At 39.6% G+C, this 25,617-nt stretch overlaps 1 protein-coding gene across 3 annotated transcripts; it reads left to right on the forward strand.

Annotated features, from left to right (window-relative positions):
- gatad2ab (GATA zinc finger domain containing 2Ab) lies at positions 1-25,617 on the forward strand. 3 transcript variants are annotated; one of them, XM_066648161.1, is made up of 11 exons: positions 1-83; positions 14,735-14,960; positions 19,309-19,435; positions 19,687-19,818; positions 20,477-20,548; positions 20,644-20,757; positions 20,851-21,051; positions 21,881-22,139; positions 22,437-22,876; positions 23,164-23,395; positions 23,745-25,617. In XM_066648161.1, exons 2-11 carry the CDS (start codon positions 14,743-14,745, stop codon positions 23,873-23,875), a joined length of 1,926 nt encoding a protein of 641 aa, XP_066504258.1. In that variant the 5' UTR covers positions 1-83; positions 14,735-14,742; the 3' UTR covers positions 23,876-25,617. The 3 variants fall into 3 exon arrangements, with proteins under 3 accessions (XP_066504258.1, XP_066504257.1, XP_066504259.1); XM_066648160.1 differs by having other exon boundaries at positions 45-280; positions 23,745-25,616; XM_066648162.1 differs by lacking the exon at positions 1-83 and adding an exon at positions 1,397-1,497.

The following is a 25,617-nucleotide window of genomic DNA, read 5'->3' on the forward strand; positions in this document are numbered from 1 at the left end:
GTGATCGGGTGAAATCAAGCCGCGCAGAGAGCAAAGGAAACCCCATTCAATTCTTCGGACGCCGCTGAGATGTGAGGACTCAGGTCAGTATCCTTTCAGCGCTGCGGACTGCGCATGCGCACTACTGTGTGTCCGCGGCTCCGTGTGTTTGAGCCGCTCATTCGGAACCGGAGCGGCGGCGGCGGCGATCTCCTTCGCTCCTCAAACGCTCACTACACACCAGCAGACAAAAACACCGCTAAACGCGCATAGAAACGACCTCCAGCATCTCCGCTCATAGGTGAGTTACTCTACGCAGGGATTTCTTTTAGAGAACCGGATAAAAGTAGGGGTTTAACTTATTTAAACCCAAGTTGTTCACAAGTTGGCGAGAGAGAGAGAGAGAGGGAGAGAGAGCTGGTGGCTAAGCTAAGGCAGACGACACAGAGAAAGGCTGAGTCTCAAACCTCAACTGGTTCCCTTCTCTACAGACCTCATTAAGGGCACTTTAATGAAACGACTTCTACCTTTAAATAGTGCATTAATATCCGAGAGATACATTTGGGATTCAGCCATGGGTTGTACAGTTGTTATTGTCTGTTCAAGGCACTATTTAGTTGTAAAAATCTAACTTTTGAGACCTAGTGCCCTACATATGCTAGTGAATATGGAGCCATTGCCCGATAGAAAGACTCGAGATGGAGAGATAAGTTAGCACACTAGCTACACTGACAAAGATGAAGTTGTCTCCTTAATCGCCAGGTTCTCATTCGTATTTATCTTCCCACATTAAATGATGGAGCAGTTCAATTAAGCAGCATTTTATTCGAATTGTCCATTCCACCTTAAATGATAGAACAGTTACATTCAGTGTCTAATTCGAATTGTCTGTTCCTCCTTAAATGATAGAGCGGTGACATACTGGGGGCTGTTCAATTTAAGGTGGAATGGACAATTCTAATAAGAAACCAACTTCGTAGCTGTATATACATGGTACATTATTTAAAGAATTTGGCGGATTGACAAAGCTAATCTTTCCAGACTAAAATCTGTGGAAGTTTAGCGTGAATCCTCCTTTGGTTATTTGTTAACAAGTCTTTTAGCCGCTGTCCACTGCTCACTGGCCACGGTTTAAAGGCACGTCTCTAGTTAAGAGTCATTTTTCATAAGAAATGTGAGTAAATGAGTTCAGTTAAGATTACGTTTTGAGACAATCTTTGTCAAAAGTTCACTCTTCCTGTCGATGAGTTCTTATCAAAGTTGCTAGGTGGCTATGGATGAACCCCAAATCTTTATCTAGTGCACTTGCTTTTTAGGGTAGGGACCAGTGGCTTCTGGCTTCAAACAGGACATAATATGGCTAACAAAGAAGTATTTGGGATTCGGCCATGTGTGCACAGACCCTCAACTGGACATAACCGTGCACAGTAGACTTGTGTAGTAGTCAGTTTTATGATTTTCTATGTACTTGATAGGGAGTAGGGGGGCATGTGGGATTCTGCCTGTTTTGGCTCTCAGGTAATATAAATTAGTTATGTTAGTTGGCTGTATAGCAACTAATGTTAGTTGGCTGTATAGCACACTCGCAGATTGGATTTTGTTTAAGATTTCAGTAGTTTAACCTTTCTATTAAGATCACAGTGCTTCTATTACAAATTACAAAACTTAACTTATACACTCACGCACATAAACTGCATGATCTTAGGTTTGCTTAAGTATGTCATATTACTATGATCATCAGTTTCCTGCAAAATTTCGATAGCAGCTTCTTTCCTTATATTTCTAGGAAATTACAAGTCATTACATTTTGAAAAGCTATTTCTCTGACAAAAAATAGATTATGCAACGAACTGGAAAGTCAAAGGAAAAACATGCAAATTTTTCTTCAAGTTAACAAGAATATTTAAAGATACTGAGATAACAGGACACACTCAAATTATGTACCAAGAACTATGGGCTGTTCCACTAAGTAGGATGTTATGAAATAGTTAGATAACCTAGTCCTCCTCCTGTTATCATTTAAAAAATTAAAAACTAATCTCTGATCATCAAAGATGGTACTCTCATCCAGTAACAACAGTCCACCTGGAGTTCTGCATTGGGCAGTAGGGGCTTCAACCAGGATAGAGTGCCAATCCATATGGGCATACACACATACAGACATTCATTCACATACACACTCACTCCAGGACAGCTTTTTAGAATATCACACTAGAGTCTAGAGTTGAAGAAGTGCAATTGCAGTGTCCCTCTGCTTTTTTTGTATTGGGAACATTTGACTTGAGGTTTAACTTATCTGTTTAAATTGAGAAATCCTGCTTCGTGGAATACCTCTGCTTGTAGTTCAACAGCACTGTCCCCACCAGATAAACAGTGCCTTTATCTTTGTGATTTGAGAACAGTTCTTCAGATCAAAAAATAAAATTGCTGACAGATGTTTGTTCGGAACAAACATCCCTTCCAGAACAGTTCAGCCTATGAGCTATAAAGGGTGTGTAACTTTTTAAGAAGCTGCTACTGGAAAAAAAAGGGTATAAAGAAGAACATTGACAATTCAAACAAAAGCTGTTGGTGTTCTCCGAACCAGGCACTGGCCACCCAATGTCATTGAATGTATTTGGAATTGGTTGGATTTGGTGCTTGGATTGTGAGAAGCAGAAAATAATAGGAACAGTATAGGAGGCTTTATGTGAAAGCTATTTTAAAATACAGTTCTAATTAACCTGTTAAAGTAGATAGTATGGTCCTGTACATCTGTATGTTCTGTTGAAGAACTGTACTAGTATATTACAAGCTTATCTCTTTTTTTTTGGGTGGGGGTCAGGATTTGAATTATAGGTGAGGGGCTGGTCACAGAGCCAGCTGAAATGTGCTAGTACTTACTGAAGGACATTAATTTGATTTAAAACTGGTTAATTTTATTTAGCCATGTGCTACCATCAGTCTTAGCTTAGGAGGTGGTGAGTTGTATTTGGTGATGTCTTTGTCTGGAACTTATTGCATAAAAAGATGAGTCAGCATTTCATTACTCTTACGTCATCAGCCCTGTTGCCATAAGTATAAGTAACAATCACTATGGCATTTGGTCTGCATTTATAAAGCTGTCAGTGATGAAATTAGTTATTGTGTCATTTGGTACATGACCTGGGGGAGAGAATGTAGGAGTACTGTTATTTCTGGTGTGAATTATTTTTTTGTACTTGTGGCTATGATGAAGTATTTCAAACACAAGCACTGATGTACGACGTACTTGGTAAGTTTGGAGAAAAGGGCTAGGCCACATATGATCATTTAGTTCTCCTGGATTTCGATGGATATTATTCTAATCAGTGACAATCACCCTCACCCACCCCAAATAAATAAATATATAAATTACAAATGAATGCAAACTATGTCAAATTGCTATGCATAATCGTTTAGTTTCACTACACAGGCTAGTAGTCACTGCTATTTCACATTTTTCACAATTTTTAATTACTTGGGTGTATTTGCATAAAAATGTTACCAAACCTGTCTGGTCCTTGGTGGTAGTTATAAATGTGCAGGAACAGGTATAGAACCCGGGAAGTTCATTTTCCTTGTCGGTTGAGAACCAGTTTAACACTTGGCACCCCTTGGCGTGTAGAAGAGACTTGTCTCTTTGAATCTCATGGAGTGTTGAGGACTTGCCTGTGGAAAAGTGCTGTATTCCATGAGAGAACCATTGAAGAATAATGTGATTAGACAAGCATGACTTTGCTGACTAAAGGTCCAGTGCATGACAGTTTGAGACCTTTTAGTGAAATGGGTTCAGTAGTGTTGATGAAGGCCATCTCACAGGTGGTAAGGATTGTAGAGGTTTCTTGGAGTTTTACTTGCCATTTGAACTGTCCAGAGATATAGTAGCTGGCAATTGTGTATCTTTGCCACAAACTACAGTCAAATATTAAAAGTAGTGATCCAGTGGTAAATGTTTTTTGTGGGTTTTCTCAAGACAGAAGTACTAGAGGAGGCTGATTTCAGGTGTTTAGTAAAGGTTTTGGCCATTTGCTTGCTCATTGTCTGTTATGAAAGGCTAGAAAACAAGGTCATTAAAGGGCTAGACACTTTTGCTTGGTAAAAATCCAGTAGCTCTGCAGTGGGTGTTGGTTTTTGTCACAATATCCATTGTGAATCCATCTGGTGTTTAGGAAACCAGTGTCTTGTAACTGGAAGGTTGCCAGTTTGATCCCCAGAGCCATGACCTAACCCCCAACTGCTCTCGGGGTGCTGTGGCTAGGGCTGCCCACTGCTCCCCTTTTGTTCACTAGTGTGTGTGTGTGTGTGCAAATGTGTTTCACTGCACGGATTGGGTTAAATGCGGAGAACAAATTCCTCTGTGTGCAAGCACAGTGGCCAATAAAGTGATTCTAATTAGAAGTTCTGATTCTAATTCTAACATTACTGACATCCTGTGGTAAAATGATATTAGCTCAGCTCCCCATATAAAACTAATCCCATCCGAATATTACTTGAAGCTTTGTTATTGACTCTGTCAACCTGATTGTTAACAAAACATATACAGAGACAGCTTTAAATGATAATGACTCAAATCAAGAGTGAAATAGGATGGCTGGCTTGGGAGGAGAGGAAGACAACATTAAGCATGTTTTGTGATATTTGGATTCAAAGCCAACTAGCTGACGTTATATACAGCTTTGTTTACAGATGTAGTCAGTGCCACACACTACAGTTTAGGTCAGATATTGACTGACAATAAAGAGCCGTGTTTGAGAAGGATAAAGTGATTGGTGTTGAAGTGACAACAAGCTGGATTTGAACCCGTCCTGTGTTGTGCTGGCACCACAAACTGCAGATAAGCTTTAGTTAGCACACAACTGTGTTGTTTGTAGCTGTTACCCATGGCTAAGTCACTGTCCTGCACAGGTTTTCTGAGGTGCTTTCTTTTGGATTGGAGCATCAGATAGTCATGTAGCCCTTTCCTAGTCCTGATTTTAGCGGCTGTAACCAGTTTTTTTTATTGCAAGCTTTATGTCTTAAAGTATTATGTCAGAAAGTTATTGTTGTTCTCCTGGGAATGATTATTTTTAGTATGATAATTCTCAGCAGTATTGGATCCGAAGAATTTACTGTTGTCATTTACAGTAAATTCTGCTAAGATACTCTTGCTTACATGCTTCCTTTTTGAAAATAAGCCTAGTCATGGCTACGGTCTTTGAATGGTCTTACTGCCATACCTAAACCATCAAAAATGGAGTCCTGTAATAAACAGGAAACTCTAGAAATTGACACAAGGCTAAAGCAAGTGGGTGAAAGATCTTTTTTCCACCTCCACTTCCTGTCACAACTTAGTAGGGTTTGAATAAGGAAAACTGCTTAACATTTGATGAGTCCTGTTGGCAGTGTGAGAAAGATTATTGCTTGCATTTCAGTGCTTGAACGTGACCTGAAGTACATACATGGGTATATCATCGTTTAATTCTGGTATTTAACACCTTGTGGGGAAAAATGTGCTTTGTATTTTTAGTCAGGCTAACTTTAAGAATAAATTCAAACTTTTTTAATATAGACTTGTGGAAGATGCTCATTTTGGAGTTCTGGAAAGAACGTGACAACAGTTTCCACCGTGTGATAGAATTTAACTTTGCTGACAGAGCTACTCTGGAACACTCTGTGTGCTGCAGTGACATGAATGCAGCACCAAGGTATTCATCCAGGAGGGCACAACTTGTGGGTGAGCTGCTGCTCTCCCTCTTCTCAAACGCTTTGTTGAGACCTTTTTGTATGTGGGTGTTGGATGCAGCAGCCTTTGTCTTGTTGTAATTCCTGGAATATTATAAGTATCATAAATTCATAAATGCATAGAAACTCGCAAAGCTTACTGTGAGATTGCTAATGCCCACTGGTCTCTGTGTGTTATATATAAAGTGTAGTTTTTTATTTATTTTCGACAAATCTTTAGGTCACTCAGCTGCAAATGAGAAAGGCTGTTTAATTGAAGACTCAGGGTATATACCGTTTTTAGGCATTTTGTTTCTGTTGAACACATTTTGCATCTGTCTTCTTTTATGGTCAAAGTCTCAAGTACATATGTGAAGAGAAAGGCTATTGCTTCATAATTTATCCCAAGCCAGAACACGCATAGGATTGCACACCACACTAACAGCAGGATTGTCTGTTGAAGAGTGTTCTCAAGATCACACATTTGCTTTCAGTGGTATTGACTGTCAATGTCCCAGAGCTTGTTGAGGTAAAGCATCTCTTTATGTATTTGTTACAGCTATTACATAACAGGGTTGCAGGAAATTAATATATATATATATATATATATATGTGTGTGTGTGTGTGTGTACCTTACTGTTAACAGTAGCCAATGGATCACATGACATTATAATTACTATAACTGGCCGGAATAATTTGAATATTCAAATAAGTTATAATTTTTTTGGGAGTGGTTTAGACCCCACTAGAATTCTATAACACAGAGACGTTTGAGTTATAGGCTTGTTTAACACTGTAAAACAACAGGAAAATATACCAGTGGTCTTATGTTCTTGACAAAATCATTTAATACTCATTTAATATTACCACCCTGCCCCCCTCAACCCCCTTGAGATTTCGCAATGTAATCCTTTTAATTGGCAAAAGTGAATAAATGCAAATTAGTGTAATATTATTATTAGCAGCAGCAGTAGCCTCAATGATAAATTTGGGCAATCATTTATTTATTTATTTATTTATTTATTTATTTATTTATTTATTTTTGTAACTGTCAACTGACATTGAGGTGATGAAACTGAGTGTGACCTCGGTTACTCCTTTAACTGCAGAGAACAACAAAGCTGGTGTAGAGCTCAGACACAGTGAGAGCAGCCAGCTGATCAGTTTACCTGATTCCAATGAGATATGAGTGTACATATACAATCTATTAATTTTCAGAATGAGGCATCAATGCTTAATGAGGTTTAGGTTCACTTAAATTATTTTATATGTGAACCTGAATTTTAACTTTGCAATCCATTCATTTGTCCAGCTAAACTCACTATAAAAACATATAGCCTAAGCTAAACAAGCAGTTTAGCAGACCTACAGTACTGTGCAAAAGTTTTAGGCACCCTATTTGTTTAGTACAAATTCTGTTATATATACTTATTTTATGAATTCTGCATTACTGAGTCAGTATAAAAACATTTTAGATTTACTTTACCAATAATAATAATAATAATGTTAAAAAAAAACAAAAAAAACATAATGAAGGCACCTGAGTTTTGCATAAAAAATGTGTGACAATCCAACTTCTTAAAAGAACTGTGGCAGATTCTCCAAGACACTCAGTAAAACTGCCATCCAATTTCTTTATAAAACTGTATAAACTGTACCTAGGAATAATATTTAAGAAAAACAAAGCAAATTGTCGTCACATATAATATGAATTTCTTTCGTTTATTAATGTTTATTGCACATTGTTGTCTTTTTCTTTCATGCCTAAAACTTTTGCAGAGTACTGTAGATCTTGAATTTATGTGCCTTTGTTGCAATTCAAGTATGTAAGCCATTATTTCGTAAAACCCCTCTTTCTCTTTATCTCAAATTAAACTTAAATCAGTTTCTCTGATGTATACACTTGTTACCAGTGATGTGATTTTTCAGCGTTGGTTTAAAGTACATGGCCAACTTTGCTAAAGCTGAAAACAGTCAGTGACGTGCATCCCTGCTTAATCAGATGCTGATTGAATAAGTTCTACCAGTAATAATACATGTTGTCAAAAAAAGAAGCGAAAGAGAACATTGGCAGTTTCTTATTTAAGGTGTCAGTTATGAACTCTAAGGTGAGTAACATTTCATTTGTTTATAGTTTACATACATATTTATATGGTAAATAACCTCTCATATTCACGACTATGTGGTCTAAAGATCACAGTGAAGACTTGTATGATCCAAGAATTGTAATGGTTGGGAGATTTAAAGATGACGTGAATTGGGTTTAAGGCCTAAGTTTGTTTAATGTGGAATATGTGTCAGGCTTTTTAACTTTTAACTTTTAACTTTTTAACTAAATTTTGTATACAAAAAATGTACATGATTTGCAAATTTAGTCAGTTTAACAGTTGAATAATTCTTTGATGGTTTCCCAGACAGGGGTTAAGCCTAAGGACCAGGCTTAATCCCTGTCTAGGAAACCACAGCAAAATGTAGGTATGAATAGTTTTGTATTTTAATAGAATAAAATTCAGTCAGTGCAGGTGAACACTCTTGGATGGAAATTTTGATTTATTATTTTTTTTTCTACAATAATGGCTCTCATTTATGGCTCTCATTTATGATTTATTTAATTGAGGTATTAATGTTGGCTTTTTTTTGCTGGTATATTTGTATTGTAACACCTTGAATGTTTCTTACCTTATATTATTTCTCATACTGAGCTGTTGACAAATGTTTATTTAGTTATTGGTGTATTTATTATCCTGTGTATTATATGCTCTTAATGGTTACCCATCAGTAATCTAGAATGTGTGGCGTGGGTCTCTTCACTTGCTGAAAACAGAAAGACATACTATTCAAGCCAACTATTTAGAACTGCATCATCTGATTAGTTCAACAACTGGATTATGACGGCAAACTGTGCTAATGGAGTGTTCCAGAGGCTGAAGATTCCTAGTAAAATGATAAAATTGAGGTTTGACTGAGAGCTGATTAATGCCCCAGAGCTAAATTTAGAAAAGCATGTTTTTTTTACTGCTCTGGGTGGCCTTTGGATCTTCAAATGTACTGGCCAATCCACTACTTTTGAGTGTCTGAGTACGAGTGCTTTATCCATGTGTGTATTAGTGCAGAGTTTACACTGTAGTCTGTTTGAGATGTGTGTGAGTGTGGGGGATGGGTAGGTGGTTTTCCGATGTGTGTGCGTGCACGCGCGTGTGTAACGGGGTGGTGGGGGTGACTGAGGCTATGTTCTTTGAGGGTGAGCATTCTTTTGTGCCCACATGAAGAGACGTAAGCTCTACTTCCTGGCTCAGCGCTCGTTGTCCTGTTGCTAGGGGCAATACCAGGTGGAGCCTGTGGCAGATGCAGGGTTAAAGACGTCCATTTTGTTAGGTAACACCCTCGTGGCCTGATCTGTCAGTGGTGTTAAAATGGCAGGGCTTAACCCTTGATGTGCAGGACTGAGTCAGCAGGGGCACCCTCACTGAGCCTTATGACAGCTTTGATAAACTGGGAGTCTGTAACAGGCTAGATATAAATGAATCATCTTTCCAGCTAATTTTTTCATTCTTTTTAACATACTTTTTGAGTGTGGGACCATTTAGGAAGTCCTACGAACAGGATAATGGGAAAACAGCTCTTAGGTTCCATAAATCTTGAGTGTCCAAGAAATTGCGGGATGACATTGTCCATACCAGCATTGGTGTCCTGCCACCAGTATTGAGTTTTAACTTATGTTTTGTGAAGAACATTTTCTGAGAACTGTTATTTGTCAGGTGATAAAGTTAATAAATCTATATATATTTCGGAGACAGTTCGTTAAGGATATATATTTTTAAAACCAGTACATCTTAGCAAAATATATCAACAGGTTGCCACAGGTTATCTACTGTCTTCTGGCTGCTCTGTTGTTTTTGTCTTGTCACTTATGTTTTTGTCCTCTTCCCTTTCTGTACACTTCACTTGGGTTTAGTCACAGAGGACTGTGTTGTTCAGCCTGTTCCCTATGGGCGGTCATTACAGCTTCTTGAGGTCACATGAGAAAATAGACACTACTTTCTCAGCCCACCTCACTATGACATGCAGAGACTTGTTTTTCAGAGAGTCTCATTGCTTAAAACAATGTAATACGTGGGAATTATGCCGTTGATGAACACACTTCTGAAACAGCTGAGTGTTGTCAGTTAAATATCAAGAAGTTTTGGATTTTATCTTCTGAAAAAAATATTTTAGTGATACTGTGATATCATTTTGTGTCTTGTTAGTTCCTAATCTGTTTGTTGTTATCATTGTGGGCACCATCAAAATCTAATGTAATAACCCTTCATGACTTTTTGCAAGAAAAGTCTTTTCAGATGACCAAACGCTGCTTAACAACTGTGGCTGAGATAGTGTCCTTCTACATTTCATGCCAAAACAGCAGACGTGATTAATCTTACGTGTCAGATAGATTTCTTTTTATTTCTGGTTATTCAATAAACAGTGATTGGATTAGGACCTACCTTGTACCTGCACTCATTATCAATTTTATTAGCTCCACTGACCACACAGAACCACTTTCTAGTCCACTTGTTTCTCTGCATACTTTCTTATTCCCATTTCTCCCTGCTTTTCAATGGTCAGGACAGCCACAGGACCAAAGCAAAGCAGGTATGAGTTGTGTGGTAGATCATTCTCAGCACCGCAGTGACTCTTGGTGTGTTGCGCAGACAATCTAATGTAAACTGTTAGTCACTACTACTTCATTAGTCCACCTTTTAGATGGATAAAGTCAGAGACAGTAGCTCATCTGTTGCTGCTCAGTTTGTGTTGGTCATCTTCTAGCCCTTCATCTATGGACACTGTTGGCTAGATATGTTTGGTTGGTAGATTGTTCTCAGTCCAGCAGTGAGGGCTTCAAAAACTCAAGCAGCACTTCTGTGTCTGATCCCCTCATACCAGAACACAACACTACATTAACAGTGCACTGCTGAGAATGAGCTACCACCCAAATTGTACTAACTTAGTTTTGGGAACCTGTGGGGGTCCTGACCTTTCCAAGGGCAGGGTGAAATCTGGATGGGAAAGTATGCAGATGTACTATAGTCTGTAGTTGTAGAACTGCAAAGTGCTCCTGAATTGTCAGTGAAACTGATAAAATGAAAAGAGTGTAGATACAAGGTAGGTGTTTCTAGTTCTGTGATCATTCAGTGTGTTTCAAGGGCTATTGACAGTGGGTGAGTGATAAAATCTTTTTTTTTTTTTTCTCTCTTTGGACATTCTTTAGAAGCTGACAAGATCTGTGTGGTTTATGCAGCCTTGGGTTTCACCGTTTAGAGTCTTTGTCTGTTTCTAACTAAAGTATCACTTGGCAAATGTGTTGAAAAACAGATGAACTAATAACAGGGCCTATTGAACACATACACCACATGCTTATTTACGCTAACTTTTTAAAAATGTATTTACAGGAACAGTCAACATTTGAATGACTTCATGGATTCACTCATTGTGAAAATGGAAAATCCATCCAGCAGCAATGACTCACTTGTAGACAGGAAGTTAGTGCTGCACTCCTGTGCTTTTCTTTGTGGTGTTGTTTTAGTAAATTTAGTACCATTGGCTCATCCACATATCTGTAAACACCATTTAACTAGGTCTGGACACTATGGACAAAAATGTTATTTTGGTATGTTTTTCTGTACGGAGCGGTATTTATATCTCAATATAAACTTTTGTAACATTGTCAGTTTTAGAAAATCCTTCTAAAATTGTTCTTGAATACACCATATGTTTTAATGTTAATGCTATTATTATTACTTTATCATTATTTAAAATATTCAAATATTTATCAGAGTATAATATACATGCATATTTTGCACATGTTCACTATCCCTATATATCAGTCAAAAGACTTCACAAGACCTATGGAAAATTCATTTTGATTATCCTGTCCAGATAATGAAAACTGACTCAATGATAAACTGTAACATAATTCTCTTACAATAAATATAATGTGAGCTGTATAATATGTCATGAATACATTCTTAAAACATAAACATTTCCATAGTTCACTGTGCAGGTTCTGCTTCATAGATGGGAAATGCTGCATTTAATCGTGTCCTAACACAGGCAGAACTATTTTATGACTATTTCTTAGACTCACTATCTTTAAATAAACAGTAATCAAGTTAAAGCATTCTGTCAGCAGACTGTAGAGTAATCTTTATATCTGGTATTTTGTATGTTGTTAGGTGATCCTAATGGGCTCATTAACCCTTTGGCTGATCAAACTGAACTCACAATGCATACACTGTGCACATTGGTGCCGGTTACAAACATTTAATGTCATTATTTAGCATGTAGCACAGTGGGCTTTGTGTAATATTGGGTATAGTGTTCTTGCTCTTTTCTTTGTTTCTTTTTTCTATAGTTCATTAACAGCTATATAATAAAAGATAACGCCACTGCTAAGTTATTCACACTTTGTTCACTATGAATCAGTGTGTAGCACTGTATGTAGTACTCTTGGCCAGGACACTGGATGGTTGGATTTGAACCACCTAACTGATGTGTTGACCAATCCTTTTATCCACAATTCTCTCTCTTTTTTTTTACTCAAGACTGTTCAGAAGACCACTGCACTAAACTGACACTTTTTGACCTGTAGTGATAATTTTGTGACTAGTATTTTTTTTCCCTTAAATTCACATTTGCTGAAAGTGTTCTTGTATTTATTTATACATGTCTTCAGAGGCTTCATGGTGAACTGATTGATCCTTTGGGTTGCTCTTTTGAAGCACGGATGCTAATGTGTTCTAACTATCATGGCTGACATTTACATTTCAAAAAGATTTGAGACTATATAGATTCAAATACCAAGGCCTGAGTGGAAGAATACATTGTAAAACTTATCCTTCTATTTAACGACTCTAATTTACTGCTTGTTTGACATGAGGTGTCAAGTGAGCATGCTTCTTGACCTAGTTTTCTAAGCTGTGTCCAGTGTTGTTTTGGTCAATTTGCATGTTGCTACACTGTAAATTTACTACTTCCTGCCTTATATGCCAACTGCATTTCAAAAGGATTGCAAAATCATGGTCTTTAACCATCCTTTGCTAGTGTGGCACATCCGATTCTTGGAAGTGGATAAAGGAAATTCTCGTCTTTCACAATGTGTAATCCCACAGTCATTTGCACTTTTTTTTTTTTTAATTTTGCAAATTATTATTGTTTGATTAGTATTAAATTGGTATTATATATGGATGTCTTTTCCTTAGTCTCAGTCATAGTAGTTTTGTGTATGGCCCGAGTTAGGGCTGTGTGGGCTTTGTGCATCTGTAGATTCTCTTCACCAAACAGCAGGGAGGAAGATGCTTCTTTTTTTTTTTTTTTTCTTCCTCTCCAACCTTCTTGTGTTTCGGAATGCTGGAAGCCCCTCCCCCCGGGCAAACGCAGGCGTGTGTGACTGCGCTTGCTGCCAGTCAGTCTCTCCAGGGGTTAAAAACCTGCCTCAGCCTCTCGGCTGCGTCCACAGACCGGTTTAAACTGGTTTTCAGGGAAGTGCTTTGTGTGTCCCATGGAATCTTGGGAAGGGTCATGTGGAGCCCTAGTGATGTCACGGAGATGAGAGAAGGCCTCAGTGTTGAGTCAGCTGAACCTCTGACTGTCAGATATCAGATATGTATGACACAGGTAGAGCAGGGCTGCAATGCATGTGCTCAAAAAAATTTTAACTTATTAATAAATAAAACATTTGTAGGTTACTGAATTGGTTTGGATTTTCCTTTGTCGATTGACAAAATTGTTGTTTTTAATTTTTGTTATTATTTTACTTTTTTAAAGAGTAAGGCCACTGCAGAGTTAATTTCCTGTACTACTACTTTGTGGCATTGAAAGCTCAGCCAAACAACTACCTTAATTTATCATAATATTAATAATAGCTTATAGCTTGTTGTATTTCAGTGATAAGTAGGAAAGCACTTACTCAATTTCTCTCAGTAATATCTTTTCTGTGCAACGTTTGACCTTACCGTGTCAATTCTATTTATTTTTTTATTACTATTTTTTTAAAATTTCTTTTTCTTTAAAATAATTAGTGTCATATAGCATTGAGTGTAAATGATGTTTTAGGGTTGCACCAATCCAGTTTTTAAAGAACATAGATTCAGTGCTGATGCTTAGACATTTGAGCAATATCCAGTGTCAGTACTCAGAAATAAACCTATATCTGTATGTTTATAAATTAAGGCTGTAGTCCACCTGTTGCCCCATTACACCCTCAATGTTCATCAGTGCTCAAAACCACCACAGATCTCATTATTTGTGTTGTGGATCACTGTCACCAATACGGTGGCATTGATGTGGTGGTGGTGGTGTTGCTATGTGTTGCACTGGTTCAAGTGGAGAGCACTCACTGGCCACACTGAGCAGTTTTCACAAACAAACTCTGGAAAACCAGGTCCCTTTCACACTTAGCATATAGCCAGAGATTTTTTGTGTCAGACATGTTCTTCTCACGTGTGGAGCACATGCAGGAGGCATGGCGTAAATTCCGCAATTCTCTGGAAAATGAGGTGCTCTGTTCACACATGGGGCCCCTTGGATATTATCCTGCCAGTCGCCCAGGTATAAAATATTCGGATAAAGTCCCAGTACTGTCTGGTAAAAAATGATTCAGCCATTTGTATTCACACATTCTTCCAGGTAATGTCTGGAAAGTTTCTGGGTAATCATGTCTAATGCATGTCTGAATGAGGCTTTCGACACCCCTACCTTTATGGTCCACCTTGTAGATGTAAAGTCAGAGATGGTAGCTCACCTGTTGCTGCGCAGATTTAATCTTTTCTTTTTTTATCAGTGATCACAGCATGCTCTTGACTGGATATTTTTAGGGTAGGTAGGTGAAAAGGGCACAAACAAGTTGAGGCATTGTTTCAACAGCCATGCATATATGTAGTACAATGTAGTATGCATGTGTATGTACGTGTGTGTGTGTATGTTCATAAAGCAACCATAGAAACAGTAGGATGAATTAGAACTCAAGTTAAAATATATTGCTTTCATGTTTCTCACATGCTGGCCCTCTTCTGTGCAGGCGAGAGGATGTCTGAGGAGGTGGTTCGTCAGACGCGCAGTCAGAAGAGAGCGCTGGAGAGGGAAGCCCCTTCTCTGGATGGAGACTCCAAACGAGTGAAGCTGGAGAAAGGGGAGCTTGGGCCTGGAAAAGTGGCCAACATCCTGAAAACCGGAGAAGTGAAGGCCACCATCAAAGTGGAAGTGCAGGCCAATGATGAGCCTGTGGACATGAGTACCTCCAAGAGGTAGGTCTCCCTTCACCTAGTTTAGGAGTTTTACTATTTCAAATGGTAACCTTAAGACCTCAACGGTCATATTCATGTGGACATTATAAGGATTCATTTGTAATTAATTATTTTGGGCTTGTAGGCAGCTTGTTTTTGTAGCCGTGTTAAATGCTTTGCATGGTCATGCAAATTTTTGCTAGGATAGCTTACACACCCAAAGTTTTGTTCAGAAAAACAGGACGGTGAGGCCCTGCTAAGTGTCGGGCATGGGTCCAGACATCTGTTCATTTTGTTCCAACATTTTGTAGTGTTCACACTAATTTTTAATTGTTTTATCCTAAAAACCTCTTAATATTAATACTGCTACTAAAAATTATCCTTCAACTAGGCAGAATGGAAAAGATGCACCAGTTGCAATGAATATTGTGACTATATCAAAGTAGGGCTAAGAATATTGAATATTTTAATATGATACTTAATGTAAAATAAATTGCTGAAAACGTGTGTATGTTCATAAGATGCTAATCCTGTCCAAATGAGCAATTAAGTTTGAGCATGTCAGAGGTGACAAGTGTAATAATGCCTTTAACCATCATATTACTAACAAAATTATTAAGATGTAATGTTGTTTTCTGTTAACACACGCACACACTCTCCAACCAGTCTGTTTTAATGCTCAGTGTAGCTTGGAGTTTCCTCTTGCATTGTCAAACTTATTCATCTATTCTCTAGAATGAACAAAACATACAGCATGTTAGGTGGTACTTAATCAAGTTATGGAAGTATTATTTAGACAGCATACTTGATTTACTCTTGAAACCAAAAGTATCAAGTATTGAGCCCTGACGTGCGATTATCTATAAAGAGTCTGATTTGCAGAGCTGACATGTTTATTTCTTGCATTAAGTGCATAGTTATTCAAATTACATTTTTAAACTTCAATAAATTATTTACATGGTTCCTTCCAAGGGGCGGCACGGTGGCGCAGCAGGTAGTGTCGCAGTCACACAGCTCCAGGGGCCTGGAGGTTGTGGGTTCGATTCCCGCTCCGGGTGACTGTCTGTGAGGAGTTGGTGTGTTCTCCCCGTGTCCGCGTGGGTTTCCTCCGGGTGCTCCGGTTTCCTTCCACAGTCCCAAAACACACGTTGCAGGTGGATTGGCGACTCGAAAGTGTCCGTAGGTGTGTGTGTGTGAGTGAATGTCTGTGTGTCTGTGTTGCCCTGTGAAGGACTGGTGCCCCCTCCAGGGTGTATTCCCGCCTTGCGCCCAATGATTCCAGGTAGGCTCTGGACCCCCGCGACCCTAAATTGGATAAGCGTTTACAGATAATGGATGGATGGATGGTTCCTTCCAAATTAAATAATTAATGACATGATCCTAATTTTTATAATGTATTCTTTGCTCATTATATTATGTAGTGAAATCACAAATATCTCTTTATACACCCTAGCCTAATCTATACATTCAAGCATTGGGCTCATTTGGCACTTTAGAAAAATCACAAAGAAGTGCCTTATACTTCAATATTGTATCTAATGGATTCTCTTTGCGTGTGTATTATGCTTCAGTGATCTCTGTGTATTGGTATCTCTTTAAAAGTAATATGGGTTTTAAAACGGATAGCCACGGTTTTAGTGATCACTTCATGAGAAATTAGGATTTGAACTGAACTGAAGGAACTGCATTTGTTGTCATTTTTATTTTTAAATTGTTTTGAGTCAAAATAATCGAATGGTGTATCAACATCAGGTGAAATTCCAAGAGATTATCTGAAGTCATGAATCAGTCTTCAAGATTGTTTCTTCTATATTTAGCTCAGGAAGCAACTGACAGACTTACAGAATATTTGCGTTTCAAAGCATTTTGCTTGCACAGGTCAAGTTTAAACATTGAACTGCCACCATATAGATTTGATGTTTGGAGTAAGAAAATTGTTTGATTGTATTGAGGCACTGGGAAGCTCCGCATTTCCCACTGTGATTGTAAGAAAACAGATTAAGGCCAGTCTATGAAATGTTGAGATCAGGTAACCAGAAGTTAAATCTATCTTGTGTTTGCTAAATATTGTCTTCAGCACAGCTGTGATGGACTGTGGACCCAGATGTAGAGATGGGAAATTAAAATGGCTACTTCATGATGTCGCTTACTAAGCAGGACAAAGGGGTGAATTATTACTGTGTGGCGTGGGGGGAGGGGTGAAAAGTTGAGTGAATGATACAAGACGTGGTGACTATCAAAGGCAAGCTTTTAAAACTTCTCATAAGCGCAGCCTCTAGTTTATTGATACCCAGCAGTCTCACTTGATTCTGTAGGGTGGACTTCTCAAACTTTTAGGCAGCTCCATTTTCTACTGCACCTGGACCATGCATGCGTTGCAAAATGAAGACTGTGTCACAGACTGGTTCCAGCCGGCCGTTGCTATGGTTTCCACACTGGAAGGAACCATTGAAGAAAAGGGAGTGTGAGAGTCATGTGATCAGAGGGGAACTCTTGGATCATGTGACCTTGTAGGTACTGATTAATAACCAGGAAGTAATGCTGATTATAAGAAGGTTGAAGTTTTAATGTTCTGTATTGATCTGTGCCCTCTTGGCTTCTATGGGACAGCCATTAAGTCCCAATCCATTTTCAGCCTTCTGTTTGGCTGGCAGCTGTGATGTTTTTTTTTTTGTTCTTAATGGAAGATAAAGATAGTTATTAGCCTATAGGCTATCTCTTCAAATATGGAAGAACGCATGAACAAAGTAACTTTTGATGGGTACTATATTGAAAAAGCCTTTTTGATGTGTGTATCTATTGCCTTAAGGCCTCGCTTGTCTTTTGAATGCTGTTCAGAAGTATGTGCTATGCCTCTGTGCTTTGCTTTGAAGTGCCTTTGTGTCTGAGCCATAGGCATCTTCTCTCTCAATTAGAGCATTGAATAAGCAACCTATGATCACCTTTAGGGAGGGCTATATATCAGTGGATTGTTCTTTAAATTACTGTTCACAAAGCACATTTATGCCAAAATGATATACCTAAATATATTTTGGAAAAAGAAACATTAGGCATAGTTAACTTTTAGTCTTAATAGACTATCAAACATCTGAGCACTGTTGGCTGTTTTACTAGAATTTATGTTCTTTAGTACTGTATTTACAGTACCGTTTTATCCCACTATAAAAGCATGCTAAAATTAGGTCCCCAAACAAGTATATGAAAACCAAGCACAAATTAAACCGATGCTAAATCATTTGGAAAAGTAGCTTTTATTAGCCTTTCATTTTTTACACGAGGATATTCCAACCATTTTAGTTTTTATGGCTGTTGTTTGTGCCATGTGATGTATGTAAATGATCTTCTGTATTTGCCTGACCTGTGTCGTTCCTCGTTCAAAAAGCATCCAGGTCTGAAACGCTTCCTAATAACCCTTAACATGAATGTGCAAGGCTCAACAGCTGTATGCAGTTGAGTGGATTCTATAGTTGACTCTTATTATATTGTACTGTCCATATATGGGCTGCATGGATTTGTTGAGTGAATTCAGGTTTTATTGAGGGGAAAACTTGGTTTTCTAAGACACAGACCATTTTTAAGCCATCGTGCCCCCCCCACACACACACCCCCACCCCCAACTGCCCTCCTTTGATTTTAAAGTTAAATATTCTGAAGTTGTGCTAGTTCAACACAGTTGGCCTGACTTTGTCATTTTTAATCAGGGTTCCCCAAACCTGTTCCTGCTTTGGTTTTGTTAGTGGTCAGGGGGGCCTGAGTTGTTGTGCCCATAGTGAGATGCGGATGAAGAGCATACACAATAGCCTGGCCGCCAGCCATTCCCATCCCCCTCCTCCTCTGTCTCAAACAGTTAGCTTCTGGGAGGGGCCTCAGACCCACTCTGGGCACAGAGATCGTCCTGACAAAGAGTCAACATGCAAAGCAACCCTCGCACCCTGCTACGAACAAGAGAGACCGATGTATTGGCAGCAGCTTATCATGTCTGTCTTGCTGAGGTCTTCAGAGGAGACCTTATGGGATGATTTTGTCTGAGAAATTATTCATTCCTGTTTTAGATGTGTAGTGTTTGCAGAAATACTTCCAAACGTAAGCCCTCCTTAGTCGCCAAAATATGCTTGCTAATGTGCTAAACTACATGTTCTCTTTAGAATATTCAGAAGGGCTGTGCCAGTGCAAGGACAAGTCTTAGTTTGTAAGCTTGGAAAAAAATGGAATTTTGATATTCTGCTGCCCTCTTGTGGCCAGTCCAAGCTATTGTTGGGATATGTGCTTGCCAGTTATTTGGGTATTTAGAAGCTTATTTTAAATGTTTGATGTGAACATATGCTTGAGCTGAATTTTCACACTTTGGCATCTTCTGTCTCTGTCACAGTGAGGTAAAGAAAGAAAGACCACCAACGCCAGATGATGTAATCGTTTTGTCTGACAATGAGCCCTCCAGTCCATGTATGAATGGGATCAGCAACAGCTTCAAGAAAGCAGACACAGAAATGCTTATGGTAATAGACAACGTTCTGAACTTTTTCAACCCTTTCTTTAGACCTGAAAATGATATTATATGATATATGGGATCACACTCTAACACGTGTTAAAGATCAATTACAGATTAGGAATTGTTGACATTTTATTCAGGGAACTGATGATCTTATGCCAGCGCTAATTTTAACATTTCGTGCCTCAACTAAACAATAACTGTGTTTAACCTATGCAGAATTTTGCTCTGATTATCTTTTTGTGTGTGTTTATGTAGAAGAGCAGCCCTGAGGAGCGCCAGAGGATCATAAAGCAGCTGAAAGAGGAGCTGCGTGTGCAGGAGGCCAAGCTTGTACTTCTGAAGAAACTTCGACAGAGCCAGGTTCAAAAAGAGAGTGTTGTGCAGAAGGTAAACATAATATAGGAAGTTTTATAGGTATCTAGACTGATTTTAAACATTTATTTTGTGTTTTTGAGTATTGAATGTCCAATAAACAACCAAATGTTTGTTTATATTAATGGCTTAAGTTCTAACCAAGTCAAACAAGTAAAATATCATAATGTATAGTAGTGTCGCAGTCACACATCTTCAGGAACCTGGAGGTTGTGGGTTCGACTCTTGCTCCGGGTGACTGACTGACTGTGAGGAGTTTGGTGTGTTCTCTCAGTGTCCATGTGGGTTTACTCCGGGTGCTCCGGTTTCCTCCCACGGTCCAAAAACACACACGTTGGTAGGTGGATTGGCGACTCAAAAAGTGTCCATAGGTATGAGTGTGTTTGTGTGTGTGTTGCCCTCTGAAGGACTGGCGCCCCCTCCAGGGTGTATTCCTGCCTTGTGCCCAATTCCTGGTAGGCTCCGGACCCACTGCGACCCTGAACTGGATAAGCGGTTACAAACGAATGAATGAACGAATTTTGTGTTGTTTTTTTTTTTTGTGATATTGTATGTATGCATGTTTTTACATTTTGTTTTGTTTCATGTCTTTCCATCTACCTTCTCACACAACTACTGTTTTTCCCTTTTCCCGATTTTCTTATTTCTTATCTTTATATATCCCTGTAAACAGGCAGCCAATTCCACATCCAACCCTCCACCTCTTGTAAGAGGAAGCATCTCATCCAGCAAAGGACCCCTTCAGGTCGGTACTGCGTGATTTCCCAGATTTGCAGTCTTTGTTATACTTGTATGAAAGAAGTGACATGTCAGGACACATTTTCCTCTACATTTATGTAGGTGTCGTCTAATAGAAGCTCAGGCACAGTTATTCCTCCTCCTCTGGTCCGAGGCGGGGCGCAGGTTTCAAAGCATGGCTCAATAGTGATGCCACCCTTACTCAGGGGGTCACAGGTACACATCGCATTTTATCCATCTCTCGAATGCACATATGTGGTTATATTGACTTATGTTACTGACCTAGGCTCTTTTGTTTATGTCTATTAGCCCATTGCTGTAACCCCTCAGCAGATTGCCACATTGCGACAGCAGCAACATCAACACTCTGGCTCAGGTCCTCCTCCTTTGCTGCTGGGACCTCGCACATCTGTTCCTAATGTCCAGGTTCAAGGCCAGAGGATCATCCAGCAGGGCTTGATCCGTGTGGCTAATGTGGCCAACACCAACGTCCTGGTTAACATTCCACAGGTAAGACTAGACACTCTTATGCAAGGGTGCTCTTCCTGCAGGACCTTTGTTTGCGGTTTGCGAGTTCTCTTACTTGAACGCTTAATAGTAAACATTGCAATATCTGCCTACCACTCAGGGTCTGTTTTTATCAGCTCCACTGAACATACAGGAGCACTTTGTAGTTCTACAACCACAGACTGTAGTCCACATGTTTCTCTGCTTATTTTCTCATTCCCCTTTCATCCTGTTTTAAATGGTCAGGACCATCACAGAGCAGGTATGATTTGAGTGGTGGATCATTCTCTGCAGTGCACTGCAGTGACACCGACATAGTGGAGCTGTGGGAGTGTGTTATGCTGGTATGAGTGGATACATTATTAAACTCTGTGTCCGCTCGCTGTCCACTCGTTTAGACACAACTACCTTGTTGGTCCACCTCGTAGATGTGAAGTCAGTAGCTGTATTATGTTTATATATTTGATTCAATCAATATTATATAGTTAAATAGTTGCCATGTTGCGTAGCTCCTAATAACAGATGTGTTTATTTAATCAATGTACATTTTTTAACTAATAATAAGGCAAGGTAGAAGGTGATATTATTTTTCCATTTTTGGCAGCAAGTCTTTACGTGGGAGATGACCCATGCTTCTTTGCTCTTATGTACTTTGGATGTCAGCCAGTGCTGTTACATAACAGAAAATGGACCCTTTCTTTGTTATTTACAACACTGGCAAACAATTTCAATATCCACGCCATCCAATAAAAGAAGTTTGCTTATGGCTTTGCAATGTATTTAGTTGAATATTTTTATCATTGTGTTAATAAGTTCTGTTGCGGTATTGCAGGGTTCACCAACTGCTTTGAAGGGTACCTCCCAGTCAGGCATTAGCTCCAGCACCACCAGCGCCAATGACTCTCCGGCCAGCCGACAGGCTGCTGCCAAGCTGGCCCTGCGGAAGCAGCTAGAGAAGACATTGTTGGAGATCCCTCCTCCAAAACCCCCTGCACCAGACCTCAACTTCCTGCCCTCTGCTGCCAACAATGAGTTCATCTACCTAGTGGGGCTGGAAATGGTGGTGCAGAACCTGTTAGATTTGGCCAAAAGTAAGCACCTTGCTTTCATGCCTGGAAAAACCTGTCTGATTTCTTTTTTAAATATATATATATTGTCTCATAGAATCCCTTGATGAATGATTATAGTATTTTCTTTTTTAAATTGATTAAAAATTTGACATACTGCGCTACACTAAATTCATAAAGTAACATAATTAAACATGCATGTGGTCCGTTTTCTTTAAGTGTTGTGGGTCTAAAGAAATGTTTGAAACTAAATTATGTTGATCACTGTTGCAAGACTTAGCAAGCCTAAACCTTAATTTGTGCTTTCATTGCTTATCCTAGGCAAACAGCATCCACGGGAAGACAATCCTGCAGCAGCATTGCCTGTTAAGGATCCATTCAAATGTGCACAGTGCCAGACGGACTTCACCTCACGCTGGAGGCAGGAGAAAGGCAACGGCTCCATTCTGTGTGAGCAGTGCATGAGCTCCAACCAGAAAAAGGTTCTAAAGGCCGAGCACACCAACCGGCTGAAGGCAGCTTTTGTCAAGGCCTTACAGCAGGAGCAGGAGATTGAGCAGCGTATCCTTCAGCAAGCCACTTCACCCAGCCCCAAGACTTCTGCCACGTCATCACCCTCTTCCTCATCCTCAGCAGTGGTGAAATCCGAGCAGCACGTGTTGGTGTCGCCACAGTACAAAACGGCTCGAACATCCTTGGCCCAGCAGCAAGCCAACAGGACATCGACTGTCAACCGCTACCACTCCAGCACCCTGAAGCAGGTGATTTCCACAGGAACATATATGCGTGAAATATATTTTCGCTTTTTTTTGTGTTGTTCCAATACATAGAAAGGAAATGTGTATAACAGAACATGTGTAATGTGCAACCATTTTCTGGGAGAAATTATTTTTCTGGAAAATTTCCAAGGTTGGCAACACTTTCGGCCAGGAATATATATGCACAAACTTTATTTTAATACAACACTTACTCCATTTATCATTGCAGCCCTATGGAACACTAGCACGTTTATATATTTACACTAATATCCATATCTTTCTCTGAGCAGAGTCCAGGCCAGCTGTCACGCAGTGTGCAGCATGCAGCAGTCAGTGCAAGCGCCCGTGGGCTGAGCCATGGCTTCTCCAGGTCCTCGCAACTTCAGAATGCTGTCACAGCCGCCGCGCTGGTCAACAGGCCAGGTAAGCATGGCGTGAGTGCAGGGTCAAAGGGCAACAGCGGCAGCAGCAGCAGTAACGCCGTCACCAGTGCCTGGAGGAAGCAGAACAGCAGCATTGCAGGTAGACAATGCCGTCCGAACCCAAAGAGTTCCCAAATCTCTGCTTTCTTCTCTTCCTGTTTCTATTCCTTCCATCTTAAGCTTACGGGAGTTGGTCAGGCTAAACTCCCAGTGGGGAAAATACATTTTCGGGTCATTTTCTTTTCCCCCTGTACTTATTTAATCATGTTTATATATATTTCTGTCTTTTTGGTGAAATCTTTGAATCCTTCCTATCCATCCTTCTGGCTTTGTACAGTTGATTGTTGATTGTAGGTGTTTTAAGTGTCTTAAGATTTGTTTATGATCCTTATTTTGTACAATTATCAAAAATGTAAGGTATATTAATAGCCATGCCCCTCTCTCTGCAGGTGTCACTATGGCCTACGTCAACCCCAGCCTGTCTGTACACAAGACGACCTCCCCAGTGGACCGCCAACGAGAGTATCTCCTGGACATGATCCCTTCTCGCTCCATCTCCCAGACAAACACTTGGAAATAATGCCTCCCTCTCCACCCGCTGAAACAATCCCTCTATTATAATCCTGATATTTGGACAGCAGTTGGATATCAGTATCGAAAAACCTGCAACTGAGCAATAATGCAACCTCAAACACCAATCTCTCAGCTATTTGGAGACCCTTCTGTCCAGTCTGAGATGGCAAGCAGAGTCCTGAGAGACTGGGTCAAGAATCAATGCTATGAGAGAGTCTGAGGACCTTTAGGAGGAAGCCTTGTGTGTATCAAGTCTGTTTGCTTCCCCACGAGCTGCAGTGATTCTACCACATCCACACTGGTGGTGCACACCACAGCACAGTGTTTTTGTTCATCTCCAGGTCTGGCTCTGGCTGCTTGAGGCTCTGCGGGTGATAACGGCCATGGTAAACCAGGTGAATGATGGAACCCCTCCATTTTAGTGAAAACTCTGGCGTCCTCCTGACAAAGTGGAGATGCCCAGACAGCACAAAAAGCCAGGAATTCTCTTTCCTAGGCCTGACTCATGGAACATCTGTGAGAATGCTTCAGCTTTGCAAAATGTACCTTTTCAACATGCAAATTCACATACTGCCACTTAATGATATGGGACTGCTAGTATGTAATTCTAATGTCAACTTTTTTTTTTTTTTTTTTGGAAGTTAGAAAATGTATTGTTATATTGTTGAGGTGGTTTTACATCTGCCAGATTAGTGTGTATTTTTAAATACTTAAATTCTTTTTTTCATAAACTCAGCATGGGGAAAACGTAACCAAGCAGGAGGAAAAGGGATTATGGAAATACCACAATGATGCAAATACTATATTTTTCCTCCTCCCCTTCTTTAATCCTTTTCAAAATGAGAGGTGGGCTTGATAACATGGTTTTGCAGAGGCATAGGTGTATGAATGGGATGTTTTATGAAGCTTTAGGTTAAGTTTGTGGTGTGTGTATTTTCTTTCCTTTTTTTTGATTATTATGATAGGTTTTGTCTGTACATGGGGATATTTATAACTGCAAACTGGCAAACTTTATTTACCATGAAGGATACTCCAGTGGCCCAGATTGTTTGTTAAATTCTTTTGCACGATCAACCAGAGGCAGACAACAGTTTCAATATAGAAAATGACTTGGTTGCCAGGGATGTAGTGTTTAATGCATGTGGGAACTTATTGTGCAGGCCAGCACATTTGTAGTTGCTTAATACATATGCTGAGATCGTAAAATCACTCCCCTCAAGTTGAACTGGTTGAAAATTTAGATTAAATTGAGCCCTTGAAAGTATGGCCCTGCTGGTCCTTGTTAAGCATAATTTGGACGGCTGGCAGTGTATCTGGGGTTTCAGCTGAGCTGAAGGGGGCCTAGTCCATGATCAACAGTGGTACCTCCATTCTCACTTCCCTCTATAAGTTCATGACTGTAGCCAGCGTTAGGTCATCCTAGCCCTATTTTCATAAACCTCTTACCATTTCTTGAGCCCTTCTCTCAGGGCTGTAGCTGCCTGTGGGGTACAGAGGCAAATTGTTGACCCTACTGTTCTGACTACTGCCTGCTGCTGCTGCTGAGAACTAACACCATTCCATTGTCCAGGGAAGCTAGTGCTATTTGCAAGCTCTGCATCCCTTTTATGAATTGTACAAAAAAGTTCCCCTTTTTCCATTTATTTTTGGTCTATCAGTTAATGATTATAATAAAAACTAAATTTAACCATTTGTCCCTTTTTACTCTGATAATATTAGAGGTGTTGGGTCTGGGTTTTCTCATATTTT

Source organism: Hoplias malabaricus, chromosome 16, assembly GCF_029633855.1.
Source record: "Hoplias malabaricus isolate fHopMal1 chromosome 16, fHopMal1.hap1, whole genome shotgun sequence".
In the NCBI taxonomy this organism is placed as follows: domain Eukaryota; kingdom Metazoa; phylum Chordata; class Actinopteri; order Characiformes; family Erythrinidae; genus Hoplias; species Hoplias malabaricus.